The sequence below is a fragment of the Amphiprion ocellaris genome, chromosome 12, assembly GCF_022539595.1.
Source record: "Amphiprion ocellaris isolate individual 3 ecotype Okinawa chromosome 12, ASM2253959v1, whole genome shotgun sequence".
Lineage (NCBI taxonomy): Eukaryota > Metazoa > Chordata > Actinopteri > Pomacentridae > Amphiprion > Amphiprion ocellaris.
Genome location: NC_072777.1, coordinates 30,426,171 through 30,444,489, shown reverse-complemented (window position 1 = coordinate 30,444,489; position 18,319 = coordinate 30,426,171). Strand labels below are relative to the sequence as shown.

At 38.8% G+C, this 18,319-nt stretch overlaps 2 protein-coding genes across 3 annotated transcripts in view; one reads left to right on the top strand and one right to left on the bottom strand.

The window, feature by feature from the left end:
- Positions 1-2,110: 2,110 nt before the first annotated feature.
- On the bottom strand, positions 2,111-13,537 carry actr10 (actin related protein 10). Its single transcript, XM_023292025.3, has 13 exons — positions 13,341-13,537; positions 11,824-11,896; positions 11,650-11,732; positions 11,304-11,412; positions 10,505-10,612; positions 8,829-8,896; positions 8,642-8,721; positions 7,914-7,949; positions 7,543-7,622; positions 7,373-7,446; positions 7,133-7,214; positions 5,752-5,953; positions 2,111-3,837 (listed from the first exon to the last, which is right to left on the bottom strand). The coding sequence occupies exons 1-13, from the start codon at positions 13,415-13,417 to the stop codon at positions 3,656-3,658; spliced, it is 1,254 nt and encodes a 417-aa protein (XP_023147793.1). The 5' UTR covers positions 13,418-13,537; the 3' UTR covers positions 2,111-3,655.
- A 1,816-nt stretch (positions 13,538-15,353) lies between these two features.
- Positions 15,354-18,319, top strand: part of armh4 (armadillo like helical domain containing 4) — a 12,537-nt gene continuing 9,571 nt past the window's right edge. The window contains exons 1-2 of one of the 2 annotated variants that reach the window (XM_055015820.1): positions 15,354-15,678; positions 16,499-17,250. In XM_055015820.1, coding sequence (XP_054871795.1) covers positions 16,521-17,250 — 730 coding nt within the window. In that variant the 5' untranslated portion in view covers positions 15,354-15,678; positions 16,499-16,520. The remainder of the gene's footprint in view (positions 15,679-16,498; positions 17,251-18,319) is intronic. The other variant, XM_023292018.3, reaches the window with a different exon arrangement.

The window sequence follows — 18,319 nt, the reverse complement described above, 5'->3', positions numbered from 1 at the left end:
CCACATTATTTTTAAAATTTTATTTAGAAACACATTTCTTCATATTTTTTTAAAAATTATTTTATTTATTTGTCTTTATATTTCTACCTTTATTAGCCTTTTCTCTTATGGATTCATTTTTTTGACTAATATTGCTTTATATTTCCACAATTTATAAGCACATTTTTTCTTATTTTTTCTGAATTATTTTATTTATTTGTCTTCATATTTCTACTTTTATGTATTCATTTTTTGATTAATATTGCTTCATATTGCCACATTATTTATATTGATTTTATTTATTTGTCTTTATATTTCCACTTTTATTTTATTATTTTTTTATAGATCTATTTTTGTAATTTGGCACTCTCACTACTCGATAGGATGATTTTTCATGGAATAAAACCAAAACACTAACTTGTCAAGGCATAAATGAATCAATCAACACACCTTAAATATCAGTATGACAGCTCTGATCAATAGTAAGTCTTTTGCTGCTGTAGTGATGATTGAATCATATTGAACTTCAAAAATATATAAATTAAATACGTATAGATAAATATAATAGTTGGATTATGCAAACTTGAATGATGTATTTTCTGCCTTGGAGAAATAAACTGCCTTTTTTTTCCCAAGTTGAGGACTCAGATGAGAACCAAAGCTTTAATACTTTTCTCCAAGATCCTGGTGGAGGGGAAAGGGGCTCTATACTTCACCTGGAAACAGATGTGGCCAGCTGTTCAGCTAAAAACAAGTTAGGATATGAATTAATGAGTGTAATGAGAGTGTTTGACCGTACATATAAGGGCTATTTCTATCTCAAATCATCTCATTTTAAAACCAATTTCTGCTCAATTATCTCTGATTTGCCTGACTTTTTAACAGCAAAATAAAATATGTACATTTATAGAGATATTTGAGAAATTTTAGGTTGATAGATCCTGTACTTCCCAAGTTAATTTTTAAAAAAATATTCCTGTCAACTCACTATCAGCCCGCTGAAATTCAAGCTTATGCTTGAAAGACAATATCTCAGGAAATATAAAGATTATCTCCCATCATGTCTTTGAATGAAAACTCCCATCTTTGAGCACAAATTTACAAAAATATGCAGATGTCAGCTACTGATATTTTCTGATCCATATATAGCTGCAGGTCACAACAACAACAAAACTAAACACATGTAATTCTCTTTGTTATGAAATCCTTCTATTGTTCATTCATAACCTGATCACAGCAGTCTGTAATCCTTTTCTACTCAGCATTTATCACGATTTTATGACTGTAATCAAAACCCAACCATCAGCTGACTTCCCACACTTTACTGCTACTTGTTTGCTGGAGCTGCAGGTGCATTCTGGGTAACTCTACCGGTTCCCACAGTAGCCGGACAGAGAGACTCTGAGTGATTAATGTGACCCAAAAGGCCAAACAGATGTATCCTCCACAGCATGTTGGGGAACGCAGCCACACTGAGCAGGAAAACATGTTCAATCTGCTCTCGCTGTTAATAAATAAACCTCTCAGGAGGAATTAGGAATTGAAACTCACTTTTAATCTCATTTTTTATTTCAACTGAAGCCATCAGTAGGCAGCTTTTGGTGTTAATTGTATATCAGTTAAACAGAGGGACTCAATATTTCCTCTTAGTACAAGTTATGAAGAAATTAAGGGAGATGTGAGGCCTGGAAAGATATCGTATATCACTGTGACACTGTGCTAATTTCTAGCTCAGAGATTCGTGGCCTGAGGCTAAACTCTGGGAAAGCAGCTATTTTTTCTGGGTTGACAGATAAATGGAAACTGGTGCAACGACGTGATTGATCCTGCTTGTTTTGTGGCTTCTAGAAGCACGTCTGTGGACTGCTTCATGAAAGTGGATGAAGCCGTTTATTAGCTACTGTCACACCAAAAACAGCTGACAGTTTGGCTATGGACAGCATCTACAGGAAAGGATGGAGTCGCCTGTACTTCCTGAGGAGACGGGGGTCCTTCAACATCTGTAAGAAACTGCTGCTGATGTTTTACCAGTCTGACATGTCCAGTGTTGCTTTTTATGATAATAAAGTATCTATCTATCTATCTATCTATCTATCTATCTATCTGAGTTAAATAACAACTGAAATGCAAGTCTGAATAATGAATGTTTATTTGTTGTAATGACAGTTTTTGTGTATTACAGAGCAAGATTTCTGTTTGAAGGGTGTTTTAAATGACAAACTACACACAAAGGTATTCCCAGTTATTTTCTGATTAATTCTCTCGTTAGGACACGTGGTGATTAAATAACCATCTAAATGCACCTGTAAGAGCAGGACAACATGTACGTTTGTTTGTCTTTTAAATGAGGCTACGGTCACATTAATACGGTACCATTTTACAATGGCATATTCTGCATACTAACACGGCTAAAAATCACCTCTACACTGGTCATGCAGGTCTAAAAAAGAAACAAAGAGGTCAGCAAACATCTGAAATTCATCGCCAATGTTGAATTAACTGCTGGTAGTTATTCTGATGTCTTTGTGTTTTCAGAAAAACAGAATTAGGAGTGTGATGAATTAAGGAACAGTCAGACCTGCGTCACTGTTTCCTCATTTTCTGCCCGTCCAGACTAAAACACAACCCCAAAGCTTTCCAATAAACAACAAGGTGAGTCATGTTTCCAAAAGTCGTCACTTTAGGGTAATAAAACATAAACAAAGCAGAAATTGTGCATTTTAAGATAGTATTAGTGTCAATATCACCAGTATGCATAGTCAGACCATTCAGTGCTGCAGAACAGTCTGACTACACCTTACTGTACAATCACTCTCCTATATGGGGAAAAAAAACGCTCTGATTTGTTTGAAATTCAATGAGTCAACATACTCCCTGCTTCCAGTCCTTTTACTCAGCTAAGCCTAAACTGTTGGATAAATCCCGTGTAAAAGGCCAGTTTTTAGCAGTGTGCGATCACAGGCTGAAGCAATAAGGGGTCGCTATGTGGCAAAATGTCCACGCATTAACACACTACTGGGCTCAGCATGTGGCCAAGTCACGTGGACAATAAGTAGCAGAAGTTTTGCATTTTAAAATGAAAGTATATTAGTGAGAACGTAGCCTTAAACCAGAGAAAATGCTCATTATGAACGACGGAGGAAACCTTTGAGTGTGTGCAGGAGTTTAAATGTATTTAAAGTCACTTCACACAGCGAAGAACTGACAATAAATAAATGCAACAGTTTTTCTTTTCTGAAAACTCCACGAGGAATGATTAAAGAGTAAGAGCTACACATCACACTGAAGCAACGTCAGCTTCTCCAGAGTTGAGCAACATTTTCTGTCAGTTTGCTGATGAATGGATGACTAAAATCATCTGAACTATTTCTGCCGAACCAAAATACAGAAGAGTGAGAGGAATCACGTACAGATTCAGTCGTCGCTGCACGTAGCACATTGTAAAGTTTTAACACTGTAATGTTTCTTGTGCAATATTAATCCAACAGCCTAAAATCCGACTGTCTGCTCCCCTCATGTCAAACGGACCACGATCGGTACATAGAAAAACAAAGTTAACACCTCAACACTACACACATCTGGAGCTGTTTGCGTAGTTAACACATTAAAAAGACAAGAGTAGAGATGTCTCATGAAGGATTACTGAACCGGAGTTTAATTTATGTTACGGCATGTTCTACTTCTCTGTGGAGAACGCTCTCTTCATCAGCGGAGGTGGAGTTTTTCCTGCTTCGTACAAAGATTCAGGAGGAGGAGAACTCAGGCAGCACCAGTCTGGGATGCGACCCGTCTGGTTGTAGTAATCCCTCGACACCGACCTGCTGCCCAGGATGTCCTGAAGGGCCCCGAAGACGGCGCCTGGTGGACAAAACAGAACAATGATGAAAAAATAGAACAACTTTATGTGTATTTGCATTTTTGCTGTTTTCAGGCCTAAAATCAACATGGCCACCTATAACCAAACACCACATGGCATTTTTACACAAAGATTCTTCTAAATATTTTATATACAATTGAGTAAAATTGAAATTGAAAGTTATTTCTAAAGATATTCTAGTAAACCTGTTGACATGCCATAAATCCACACTTGACTCACACACTACTTTATATTAAATAACTCAGAAAGCCTTGGAGTCTGGCCAGACTTTTCTTCAGGAGGAAATGACATCATGTGGAGCAGGTCATGTGATCTGGAATTAACACACTTCTTTAAGAGGTGTTTTTGTGATGGGGAACTTAGTTGAAAGTGATTTCTCAGACACAGATACAATTTGTTATTTTCCATATAAAATTTTATGTATTGCCCAGAAATAAATATCTGTCATGATTATCTCAACTTTATAAAAAGAACACAATCAAAACAATTTTGGAATGAGCTCATTTTATTATTGTTTAGCTAATTAGAAGGTGGTTGTTATTAAATTTGGACGGTTATTCAGTTGACATTTTAGTGATATCCAATCATTTTTTATTAATAAGTGACTGTTTCCATAATAAATAATTCTGGAATTTGTAAAGACATGATCATAATGAACATAAAAAAAACATTAGTTTTTTGACTTTTAATAAAAATGTATGCAAGATATGTCTCATGGACTTCAAAAGTCTCTTAATTATATATTGATCCATATGTCAAAATTCAACAAACTCAACAAATAACAAAAATAATAAGTTAAGACAATAAAGCTGCAGCAAAGCATCTTCTAGTAAAAGGGATTACCATCGGCGTAATGAAAGATTACACCAATTAGAAGAGAAACATTTCAGTTAAGACTCTGTATTGTTATTTAAGGTGTGATTATACCTGAGTAGTGTTCATGTTAGGGACTAAACCCCATATACACTTTGTAAAGAACTACTTTATGACACATATAAGACAAAACAAGACAAGACTTTACTCATCCTGAAGGAAATTCTTGTGCCAGATATTATTTTAAAAAAAAGACATAACATGAGAATGCAGAAAAAGTAGAAAATCAATAAGTTAAAAGGGCAAAAGTGAAATATCGCACCTGAAATGAAATGCTACACACGATACAGTAACTGATATTGCACAAATTATTGAAAAAATTAAAAATTTTTTGATGTTCTTGTTCAATTTTAATGGTCTAATGTGCAAAACGGTGACTGAATTTTGATACTGAAATAAAATAATTAGCTAAAATAAAGATGGAAACAGTAACACTGGCAGTTATCCTGAGGTAATAATATCACACATGAAAATGAAATACTGCACCTGAAAAATCAAATATTGCAAATGTAATCAAAATACTGAACATTGAACACTTGGCTCTGAACAACAACATCAATATCATTTGCAATATTAGTTTTCTCAACAGTTTATGCACGATCAGTTGCTGTATCGTGTTGTATTTCATGTTCTTGAGCAGTATTTCCATTACATAAGAAATAAAAATATAGTTAATGTAATGTGCAACATTTAATTTTTCAGGTGAAATATTTCATCAACACATGATATTGTCACTGCCAACATTACTTTTTGCATATTTTTATTTCAGTAATTTATCATACTTACATCTCATGTGCTTTTCTTTTAGCACTGCATTTCTGCTCATGTTATGTAATTGATTTTTTTTCTGAGCAACATCTGGCACAAGAGTTTCCTTTGGGATTAATAAAGTTTTATCTTATCTGTACTTGACTGTCTTACATATTAAGGCTGAGACCCTACGGAGGTTTAAATTATGGAATAAGAAGGGAGGTCTACAAACGGTATTTTCCCTCCGGTATTTACAGAAACTCAGATCTGACCTCCGAGCCAGGCGGTGCAGTTGGGTTTGGCTGGAGGAGCGTGGATGCGGAAGCTCTTGCTGGCCAACACGTCGCTGTATTTGGGTTTCTCCACCAGGAGGCGTATCTCAGCCAGCAGGCGGTGCAGGAAGCCGGGCAGCATGGCGGTGCCTCCAATCACCACCAGGTTCTCAGACAGAACTTTACGGGTGTCGATGGGGCACTGAAACACAAACGGAACATTTGCAAAGACAATTTTCTAGGAGGCAGCTTCAAAACAAAATGTGATGTGAGGAAGTACTTTTACTGCAGTGTTTGTTGTAGTGTGTGGAGCTCCACTGATGTCACTGAAAATGTAATGGCATTACAGATAGTCTGAGGCTCAAGCTGCTCTACCTTATGAGATTAATTAGGCTGTTCTGGACTCACTTGAACAACAACACTGTGGTAAGTAGCAGCTACAGTAAATTAAACTGCTTCACTGCTGTTTAATGTGCAAAGAGGAACAGATACAGAAGGTTTATAGCAGCATCATTAGGCATAAATTAAGCCCAGTGAAGTATAAACTGTCAATTTATTTCATGAAAAGAATGAGTTGCATTCATTTCTGTTTTCTCAGATTTCCTTACCCTGTCTGTGCCACTATTACTCTGCTGTAGTGGTACTTTTACTGCAGTAATGGAGGACTTTTACTCTGCTGTAGTGGTACTTTAACTGCAGTAATGGAGGACTTTTACTCTGCTGTAGTGGTACTTGTGGTAACCGCTGCTTACCAGCACACAACCAGTACACTTACTCATCTCATCATCAAAGTTTGTCTAAATCACTCACATCCTGCCCTTTTTTTCCTGCTTCCTGCACATCAACCTGAAGAAGTGACTGTTTGCTTGCTGCTTCATTTATCCCATCCACTGACAGGAGCCTTTGTAACAAGATAATCACTGTTGTTCACTTCGCTCGTCGGTGGTTTTAATGTTCTTGCTGACTGGCTCATTACGCAATACGACACAGCTCAATGACACCACAAACTGCAGCCACCAAAGTGAACATTTAATGACACTTTGATAAATCAGTTCCAACAAAACCTGAACAGCTGTAAAGATCAGATTTATGGGAGGACTGTTGGCATTAGACAAGTCATTCATTAGTCCGAATATAATAAAAACTTCATAAAAAGGAGTAAATTAAGTGTTCAGACACTTAGGAAACACTGTTGTCTTTAGAGTCTGTAGATTTTTCAAGCCAGAAAAACAGTCACATTGTTCTACACAAGTGAAAGGTTTGGTTAAGGTTTGCTTCTGTCTAGATGAAGAGTGATTGTATAAATCAGTTTTAGACTAAATCAAGTATTCATAAATATAACATCGTGCTGTCAAATAGGACTCAAGTAACTTTTCTCTACCTTGACTAGAGCGTCAAGTATCAGGGAGGCCACACTCTTCTCTTCATTGTCCTGCTCAAACAGGATCTCCATCACAGAGTCCCTGGAATGAAAAGAAGAAAATGACTTGGTGACGTAACTTTAAATACAAAATGGAGGCAAACTGAAACAGAAAATACAAGAAAATGTGCTAAAATGTCAAACTGGAAGACTTTATAGAATTACAGAAATGTGTAGAAAAGTAGAGTTACTGGAAATTACCTGATGGATCCTTTGACATGCAGAATTTTCTCGCCATCCAGAGGATAATCAACATCTGGAGGAGGAGCAGGACGCTGGAAACACATTTACAAGTAACGTAAAGCATCGCTCGAAGCAAACATCTGCTGACAGATTCTGGATGACTGCAATAACCAGAACATGTCTCTCACCTCTGCTGTACCATCCAGGTTAAATTTGGCTTCCTGGATCTTGAGGCCTCGCTGCAGGTCACTTACAAAACATGTTCTCACTGCAGGAAACCAGACAACAAACAGTACTCTTATATACAATCTAAAAACAGGTAAGTCTGAGGAAACATTATTGAAACACTTTTCAGGCTAGTTTTGCAGTAAGAATACTTCATTTTAAGTGATCTTCAATGCATCAGTGCAAAGACTGAAATAAAGTGTATCAATTATAACTTGGATTTCTATATGAGAGGAAAGCTGCCCCCGGAGGTAATAAAAAAGGATCCATGACCCTCGTAAGAGAAAAGCAAGAGGTGCAGATTTTAAATGTGAAATAACTCAGTGAAACCTACCCTTGATGTCCTCTACGGTCTCTTCTGGGATGGTTCCTGAGGAAAAGATGAGACGGGTTAAAAGAAATGAAGTGAACATTCATTTTCTTTAGTTCGTTTTTGCACCATTCAGCCATTTTTTTTCCCACCACTTCGCTTTCAGTTCAGATTTATGAAGAAGCTGAATCAACGGTCGGGGAAGCTGACACTGCAGCAGAGGACAAGTGTGACTGCTTAGTGCAAAACAAATCAGACTGTGATATACTTCAGAAAATAGTGGGGTATTTTGGTATTATTGTGATTTTACGAATCCTCTGTGGACTTCTTCTCATTCAAGTGTTCATATAAACACCTGAGCTTCTCTGAGGTTCCTGCAGAGTTCAGTCTGGTAAAAACAGTCGGGCTGCTGTCTTTTTAAAATATTGATGTATGTACAAGTGGGGCTTTTCTCGCTCTGCTTCAACACAATACGTCAAGTTTTTCCTCCGTCAAGAAAAAGTGCAGAGAGAAAACTCTAAAATAGTTCATATATATAATTCACAAAGAGAGAAAGGGATTCACTCAATCGTCACACTGAAACAAGTTCTGCGTATGAATAGTAAATGATGCATAACGGGTCACTGCCACTGTATTTTCTTTTTGCTTTTTTTGCACTTGACACCGTAACACAAATCAGTAGAGTTATGGCTTCATAAGTGCTCCATTAAAAAGACATAGACGGAGGGTGTGTGATGATTTTGTGTAATTACCGATGACGGCTGGTACACTCTGTCCAGTGGTGGTGTCGGTGTCCACGGTGCACTGCTCCACAAGGAGACCATCCAATTCTCTGGAGCAAAAAACACATATTGTGGGACGAATTAAGCACATTTAAATCAGAAAAAACCTGTGAAACAGAAGTGGTATTTTAACACACTTTCTCTCGAAGCTACTTACTTATGGATGGCTTTCCCTCCTAGTGGCAAAGCCTCCCACGCTGGAAGAATAGGAGTGCACTCATATACCTGATTTACCAAAGTTAAGACAAGCAACATAATCTTAAACTGTATGTTATGGCAGTACTATAAATCTTCTTTTACATTTAGAGAAATGTCAGAGTAATTTCTTGTATCAGAAATTAGACAGTTAATTTGCTAAGAAGGTTTTCAAATACAAGGACTTGGTGTTTTAGTGTATAACAGCAAACAGCTACATGGCGATTAACAAAGTGTTGTAAGTCAGTGGACAGTACGTGTAATCAAGACACTACAAGTCATAAAAAGTTCTAGAAATATTTCCAGTATGCATGAATGTGCAAATTAATCAATTGAGAATGTGCAAGGTTATATAGTATGCAATGTAGGCAACTTCAAAAGTGCAAAAAAATAACAATAATCCCATTTAAAAGCTGTGTGCTAATTTAATGGTGTAACAGATACAGTCTATCTGAACAGGGGCTATAGTCTCCGACACAGCGGTCATGGGTTCGAATCCAGCCCATGGCCATTTACTGCATGTCATTCCCCAACTCTTCTCCCACGATTCCTGTATCTCTCCACTGTCCTACATATAATAAGGCCACAAAAATAGTTTCAAAAGGAATGTGAACCATAGGTTAAATACAAGGTTTACCCATCACAGAGGGAAATACAGTTTAACTGCTAATGTTAAACTAACCAACCAGAAGGACACTTAGAGAGCACAGCCCTCCGCTAAGGACACGACTGGATCTGCACCAAAACTGAACGCATCATGCTCAACCTCGACACCAAGTTTTATGAAATTCAGCCAGGTAGTTTTTGCATAGTATACACAAAGAAATGGCACTAAAAACATACCTCAGCAAGGAACCATGCCCCAAATCTTAAAGCAGAGTTGTTCTGACACGATACAAGCAGTTGTGTGTTCACATTAGTGCAGAACAAGGAATCACAGTTTGAAACAATGCAATCAGAAAACCACAAATGCTGCAGTTTATTTTTCATAACAGGTTATTCTGTGATATTTAGGAGATGAGGAGTAATATTTTCCTTAGATTTACAGAAAAATGGTTTGTTGATATTTGGTATAAACCAAAACTTATTGTCTTTTAAAGGTCAGATACAGCGTGTGTGTGAAGTATAATTTAAGCAAATGACAGAAATCCGTGTGCACAGTTACGCACAGGAACGATTAGCTTTAAAGACTGGGAGATTTAAAGCTGCTCCAGAAAAGGACAGGCTTTGTTTGCAGTGTAATTTAGGTATGTTTTACTGTCCTGTATACGAAGATATCAGGGAGGTACTTTTCAGGAAGATGTCCTCTGTTTATTTTGATTTCTTTTGGTTGGATGACCATGAAAAACTTGAGTTATGTTTTGGAAGGGGAACATTTTCATGGCAGAATTTCTTTGCTAGGCCTGGGATAGAAGGGAACATATTTAGTTTGAGAACTGAACAGCAGAACAATGTGTGTTTTGGACGTATTGCTGCAATGTTAGTATATTGGTGTCATGTAAACCCATGAAAGTTGGACACAAAAATAAAGAAATCAATCAATCTTAAGCAGTACATGTGTTCCAGGGTAGAAGCTGTCGTGTCAATGCCATCTTTCTCATGTGACAGTCAGTCTTTACAATGATGGTAAAAGGATACAGGCAGCACCAGCGTCTCTGTGTGTCCACAGTCCATCACCAGCGCAGAGTTGATGCCCAAAGTCATGATGGCCATGAGGTGACTTGGAGCAAATAGCACAGAGGGAACCTGGAAAATACCATTGAACATGAAATACGCGAGCAGAGAAAAATAGTTCACTCTCAGTATTAAAACAGTTGTTTAGCTAAAAGGCTGTTAGTGTGGAGTTAGTCGGAATTAGACTTGCCAAACTTAACTTGCTGAACTTTCAAAGAGGATGTAAAAATCGTGTTTTGGCTGCTGAATTTCACAATGGAATGACAAAAATAGTGTCTGTGGTTGCTAACAATCCCACACAATTCCTAAAGTACCACTACTGCTGTCAGTGATGACACAAAAAGATGATCATTAGTGTCCTAAATTTAAATTTACTGCTCATTACTGTCCATTAAACAGCAATTAGTGAATGACAGAACCAGGAGCCTGGAGCTTCAAACCTAAAAAGGATATAGAAGGATAGATAGATAGATAGATAGATAGATAGATAGATAGATAGATAGATAGATAGATAGATAGATAGATAGATAGATAGATAGATAGATAGATAAAACCTTTATTGATTATGCAGAGGAACTTCAGCTGTTGAGTAATAGTTCAGTTTGAAATAAGAATTAATTACAAATGAATTAGACTTCTAACAAGACCACTGCCATGGGTGAAAAATAACTCCATACACTACTTTTTCTGTGCTTCACATTAACGTTTAGTCCACACATGACATGCTGTTTTCCTAACTCACTGGTTTGCTTTGTCGTTTTACCTCAAACTGTTTGAAGAAGACCTTGGTGAGTGTCTCCCTGAAGTGGGACGGGCAGAGGATGGACTCTATGATGACCACTCTTCTGTCGCGAGGGTTCACCAGCAGGTGCCTGGTTGAAGCAAATCATGAAATAAACTCTGATTTTATGTAGCTACATCACTCTGTTGTAATACAGGTGGACAGTTTGCATTGCAGATAAAACACTTTGCTTTTACAAACTACTATGATTGATTCATTGCAGTAAAAACATATTCAGTTACTGTTCAACTAACTTGTTTGTTGTTGAGTTGCTGAACTCTTCTCCTACTAACGTTTTTAATATTTGCAATAAATAACTAACTCCCACCTGAAGTACAGTATATGGATAAACTCTTTGAGGATGACATAAAGCTCTTCTGTGTTGATGTTGTACTGAACCACTTTGATGGCCTGAAAGTGAGACATCACATTTAGATAGATTTTAGTTTCCACACATTATTTAAAATGATTACATCGGCACATCATGGTAGCAGAGTCTCACCTGTTGCTGTCCCGGTTTCCGGATCTCGCTCGGAATTATGAACCTGGGCCCCGTTTCCCCTGCAAAGCCACATCTGCAAGAAGAAGAAGAAAAATGATTCAGGTTCATGTCAAGACCGATTCTAGTGAGTGTTATCAGTTATCATTTAATGCTCCTGCACTTACATTTTAACAACACTTGTGAACAACGTCCAAACTAGGGGTCGATAGATTTACTAGCCTGGCTGATAATCAAATCCGATATTCAGCCCTTTTCTAATTATGGGTAAAGTGTGTGTTTTCATTAAATGTGGCTCACAATAAACTAAATAAATTTTAAAATGTGCTACTTTTGCTCTGATGTAGTCATCTCTCTCTCTATCTATCATAATAACAATGCAATGAAATTCTAGCAAGCAAAAACTTAGTTCAAAGCAGGGCTGAACAAATCAAAACTGTAGTATGATACAGATAGTAATAAAAACTACATAATCACTTAAATGCATATTCCTAGTCACACAACTATTCCCAAATTACCATTTCCATTTAAGTCGAAACTTATATCACAGTTGTAATATCTATTAAAATAATCTCAACACAAGGTTTAAAGAATGACATTCAGTTTTGGTTTAAAGGAACACATTATCATCCTATGAGAGGGAAAAAAAATTCCCTCTAAGTGCAGCTATATATAAATAAATGAACAGTGCATCTCTGTGTCAAATGTTGTGGGACAGTAAATGCACAAAGACGTTATTATTTAAAAAGAAGAGAAAGTCTTCTTTATCTTCATGTGACTTGCTTCAAGCCAGTTTCTCCTCAAGCAAAAAACAGAAATCATGGTAAAACTCTAGTTAATATCATTGCAAATATTCTAAATATTTAGACACATTCAGAACATAATGACAGCTGAAATGATTAACTTTCAGACTACAAGCGTTTTTTTTTTTTTTTAAAACAACCTATTTAGTTCAATCAAACAGCAGTCATGACGGGGAGCAATCTTCAAATGTCAGCAGTCTGAAATGATCTTTGATGCCACCAATAAATAGATCTGTTGATCAGCTGAACTGTTGAAACTGCATCTATTACATTTCAACATTTTCATTAAAACACTTCTTGATCAGTAACTTTGATTACAAGTTTATCCTGGGCTAATTTTTTATTTTCTCGTTGTGGGTTGTGAACACAGATGTGAACATGTGTGCATTATTTTGTCTTGTAGTGACTGTCATGTCAGTGGGGTTGAGTGCGTTTATTTGTTTTTAGCTTAACATTGACAGATTTTGCTCTACCGTGGTATTAGCTAACGGTAGCACACTAGCCTCAATGCCTCAATAGCTAACGGCAAAGCAGCGTCTACTAACACAACGACGTGTTTTTTGAAGTTTAAGCCCTTTGTTAGACCTACAGTGTCAAGTTTTACAAACTACATTCACAGGCGGTCAGTTTAATTGAATTAAAACGCTCCTGTTCCAGTTAGCTGTTTGTTAGCAGCATGCTAATTGTTAGCCCAGCGTGCTAACGGCTCAGACTCACTTCGTGTACGCTGCTCCTAAATCAATGACGATGGCGGTCTTCTCTCCTCCACTTCCCAACCCATCAAATAAGGGCATTTTACTGAGTTGCTCGCCACTGGGCGAAGATTAAATCTGTAATTAGCACCTACAGCAGAGAACGTGCATCGTATTAACGCTTGGAAGCTTGTTGTCTTCCTGTTGGGCTGGGCGGGGTCTTCAGAGAAGCGGTGACGTCACACAGGAAGGGTGAGAGGTGCCTGATCAAAATATCTGCAAAATGACGGGTCAATATACAGTCATGCAAAAAATAAAAATAAAAAAATATTAGACCACCCTTGTTTTCTTCAATATTTTGTTCATTTCAATGCCTGGTACAACTAAAGGTACATTTGTTTGGACAAATGCAATGATAACAACAAGACTAGCTCATAAAAGTTTAACTTAAGAGCTGATATCTAGACATTTTCCATGGTTTTCTTCATAATAACCAAATTCACTTGAGTTCTTACAGCAATAGCTATAGCAATGTTCTGCCAAAAACAGCTTTTAGGATTCCATGTTTTCTTTTCTGCCTGTTGTAGTCACATGATCCACACAGGAATTAGTACTTGATCGCATAACCATTGTTTCTGATGACTGCAGCCATGCGTCTTGGCTGCTCTCCACCAGCTTCTGACATTGTTCTGCTGTCACAGCAGCCCATCCCTGTTGCACAAATTCGAACAAATTTGCTTTGTTTTTTGGGCTTGTACTTCTCCATTTTACATTTGATGATTTTCCACAGGTTTTCAGTTGGATTTAGATCTGATGATTGAGCAGCCAAGGCATGGTTCCAATGTTCTGGTTCTCCATCAAGGCTTTAACTGACCTTGCAGTGTGGCAAGGGGCATTGTCTTGTTTGAAAATCCAGTCATTGGAGGAAGGAAAATATTGAATACTGAAATATTAAAATACCAGAATATAATTATATTATCAAGTGTTGTATTTAAGTACAAATGAGATTTTAAAAAATGAATTTGGGGCGGGGGGACGGGGGGGGGGGCGACTTCATGCACCTCACATACAGTAATTAAACCAGATGCAACATTTAAGTAATGAATACAAGGATACATCTGTGATTATAATGTAATAATAGTCATTATTCTGTAATACACTGTAAAAAAAACAAAGTTTTTATGCTAAAATTCCGGCAGCTGTGGTTGCCAGAATGCTACCGTAAAATTACGGTAAAACGTTTTCTACATTTATCGTGAAGAAATGTATTAATACTGTTGATTTTAGGGTTAAAACAACGTGCTTCATTCCATATGTTACTGTAAATAAAAGAGTTTAAAATTTACTTGAAAATACCATATAAAAATTTTTTGTGTAACTTTTTCTCAATATTACAGCATTTTCCATTATTAGAACAACAGTTAGTGTATTAAACATTTCATATATGTATTTTCAGCAAAATCGTGGTTAAAGCTGTTATAAATATTAAAACGTGTCCGTTATTAACACAAAAGTACATCAATTTGACCGGTAACAAACTGCATTTTTTACATGTAATAAATGCAGAAATTGCCATGTCACTTGTTATAAATATGACAGCATGTTTCCATTACCAGTAGAACAATATGTACATTTAACTGTGAAAAACTGTATTCTTTTCGAGAATTAAATGCAGAATTTTCAGCATTATTATACATATTACGGAATTTCCATAAGAAACTGTGCAGGAGTCAGGAAATGTATTTTTTCAAGAGAAAAAAAAATCTAAAAAGCACACCTTTCTCCTGATTAACTTGTTTAAAGTGATTCTGTGTTATATAAACTGCATCAAACTGTTGTGGAGCTTACAGATTTTTACCGTCATGGTTTGACAGTTTTTCACCGTAAAATGTACAAACTTTTTTTTTTTTTTTTTTTACAGTGTATGACAATAATAATACTTTAAATGTATTTTCACGCTAATATTTTTGCACCTTTACGGAAACAAAAATGTGCATGCGTGACTTTTCTGCGCTGTGGTGTTTTTCTTTTCCCTCCTGCACCTGGCGACCTTTAGCTCGAGGATAGGGAGCTGTCCTTTCAGCACCACCTGCAGCCTCAGCTGACCCTCCGGCTCAGACACACTCCGGACACCAAACCCGCTCTGAAGACCAGACAGCAAGCAGCTGATCGCAAACCAGCGTCGGTCCCCTCATAAATCCTGCAGATCTGAAGGCTTCGGAGGCAGCACTTGAGGAGCAGCAGACGCACGGAAGAGAAGCTGCACAACAACAAGCCTCTCCTCCGGCTTCACGCTCCACGTTAACCCCACGATTCACATCCCGCATTTGGTCCTCAAGCTCCTGCAGAATGAACTCTGGAAGGTAAAACAACTGTTCTCTTATTATTGTGATTATTATTTTTATAATTCCATGCAAATGTCGCAGAATGTGGTGCGATTTTAAGGGGCTGCATCGAAGCTATGAATAGCTCCGCTGTGGTGTTTGTGGGATTCGGCACCCGCAATGTGTTGTCGAGCGATCAGGTTGTCAGGTGATCGATCAGTCGTATTGATCACGGGGGAGAAGTTGATTCTATTCTAACAGTGCTGCGTGCATCATCAGTGCTGTGGAAGGGTGTCACCCTGCAAATATACAACGTGCCGTTTCTCTAATTGGACCTGATTATTGATTATCATCATATTAAGCAACAAATGCACCAGCTGTTTGTATTTTTTAATTTATTTATTTGCTGCAATGTGGATTGAAAATGTGCCCATATTCTGCAACATTCATGCAGCCTTGTGAAGAGACTCCTGGAGGATAGAAAACCTGCTGCTATTTATAGGTGAAGTGGGTGCTGAGGATTGCTGTGTCAGATTCTCTCTGTTTGTCACTCTGCCTCACTCAGTGTGTGTTGCGCTTCCCTTCTGTTTATACAAAGTGAACGCGAGGCCCCAGAGATGAAAGGGAATTTCATCTGAATTCAAGCGCAAAGCATCAAAGCAAAGGCGAGCTCAGTTTAATCCTGTTCTCTGTGGTTATCGCGGCCTCTCAAGCTCCACAAATTAAAAATGCACTTTTAATCTGCGGTTGCACGTCGCTTCTGCGTTGTCTGCTGGGCGGCTGACACGCTGTAGAAGCTGCAGGTAGAGCTTGTTCACGCCTCTCTTAAGCCTGTTTGTCACCTCTTCTTCCTTGTCAGCGGGCACTGAGACGACCCAGAGATGCTGATGTCCGGGACGCTCCGCCGCCTCCTCATAGCCGGGACCTGCCTCTGCGTCTGCGGAGCCCCTTTCCAGCCCACTCGGGTCGGATCCTGCGAAGGAGGACAGTGCGCCGGATCAGATGTGAAGTCTGCAGACGGAGACCATGTGATGCTGGATGTAGGTGCGGGAGGAGGTGGGGCTGGCCCACATGGACGACCGGAGGGGATAGGACCGGTGACGCAGGCTGGAAACGGGGGCAGCCTGGATGGAAGATCTGGGCCGAGCGAGGCTGGTGGAGAGGCATGGAGCCAGAGGAGCGAGGCGAAGAGCATCGACAGCACGCCTGAGATGGGAGAGAGGCAGGCGGAGGATCTACCTGCCGACAGAGAGCCTACAGGTGGGAGGAAGCCGGACATGGATACTCCTGGTAGATCTTCAGCCTTAACTACACCCCAGCTGGAGAACAACCAACAGAACGTTGGATTTTCTGACTCTCTCCAGGATCCAGAAGCAAACTTAGCATCTTCTCCAGAACCTCCAAACCCCTCCGCCTCCTTCTGGACCCACACCTCCCTCAGTCCCATCCCTCCCTTGGTGTTCGTCACCCCTCGGACCTCCACACCTTTGGCAATCTGGGGCCGCGATGGAGCTACGATGTCGTCCCTCCCGGACCCCTTTTTACCCGAAATCGGACCCAGAGAGGACGGACCAGAGAGCCTGTGGACCGAAGCAGCAAGACCAGGTGGAGGTAAGTCAGAAACATGCAGTTGAAGTCAGCATACGTGGATTTCTGCAACCTTAAGATCCACAGAGTGCCCTCAGATGGGTGTGAGGTTAGTGACAGTTCCTGCCACATGTTTTTCCAGCTCGCAGGATTTTGCGGGGTTTCATTAAGAAGTGAAGTGAAAACAACATATCTGGTGGCAGAGATTGCCTTTGATGATTGGCAAAGAAGGCGCCTGCTTTTCCACGCTCCACTTTGAACCCCAGCTGGGACCCGTGGCAGTCTAATTACTTTCTATTCCTGACTCCAGACTGAAAAAAAAGAGAGAGAGAACACATACAGAAAGACACAGCAGCAGCAGTAGCAGCAGCAGCAGCAGCTAGGAAAAGGCTGGTGTCAGGGTGCCTTATAGGAGTCTTTGGAGGATTGGAGCCTCCCTCCAGCCTCCTCTCCATCTTCACACTCCCCATCCTGAGTCAGGCAGGTTATTATTCAGTGAGTCAGGAGAGGGAAATGGATTAAAGGAGTCTGTCTGAGCCTCCATGTGGGGACACACACACATAAAACACTCAATTCTCAAAATGGTGTTATGTAAAATGATTGCAGCCTTTAGAAGTGTTTGAGATGCTTTGGACTAGAGGTGCTGCAGTCTTTTCCTCACTGCTCTGTGATCTTCACTCTAAGAAAGTGCAAGTTCTTCTAATGGGAAACTTTCTGCACCTGTTTCTGTCATAAATACTAAATAAGCTGCACAGAGTTGCAGTTTTTCATTCGGGCTGACAGCAGAATAAGAAAGCCTGTCATCGTTTATTGCCCTAGTTTTTCTCGCTCACAAACAAAATGAACTGTACAGAAGTTGTTGCAATACCACTGAAATGCCAAATGATTCAACGTTGTGTCACCTTACATAACTGCATTACTTCTAAGTAGAACGGCAGGGTGTTTGTTTTAATGTCAGCCGAAAAATTAAGTCTAGATTTACTAGATTAAAAATTCAGGCCCCACTGTAGGAACTCAAAACAAAAGTTCACATCTTTTCCTTTTTAAAATGCTTTTATGTCTCTTTAATACATCCCAGATATTTTCTACTGGA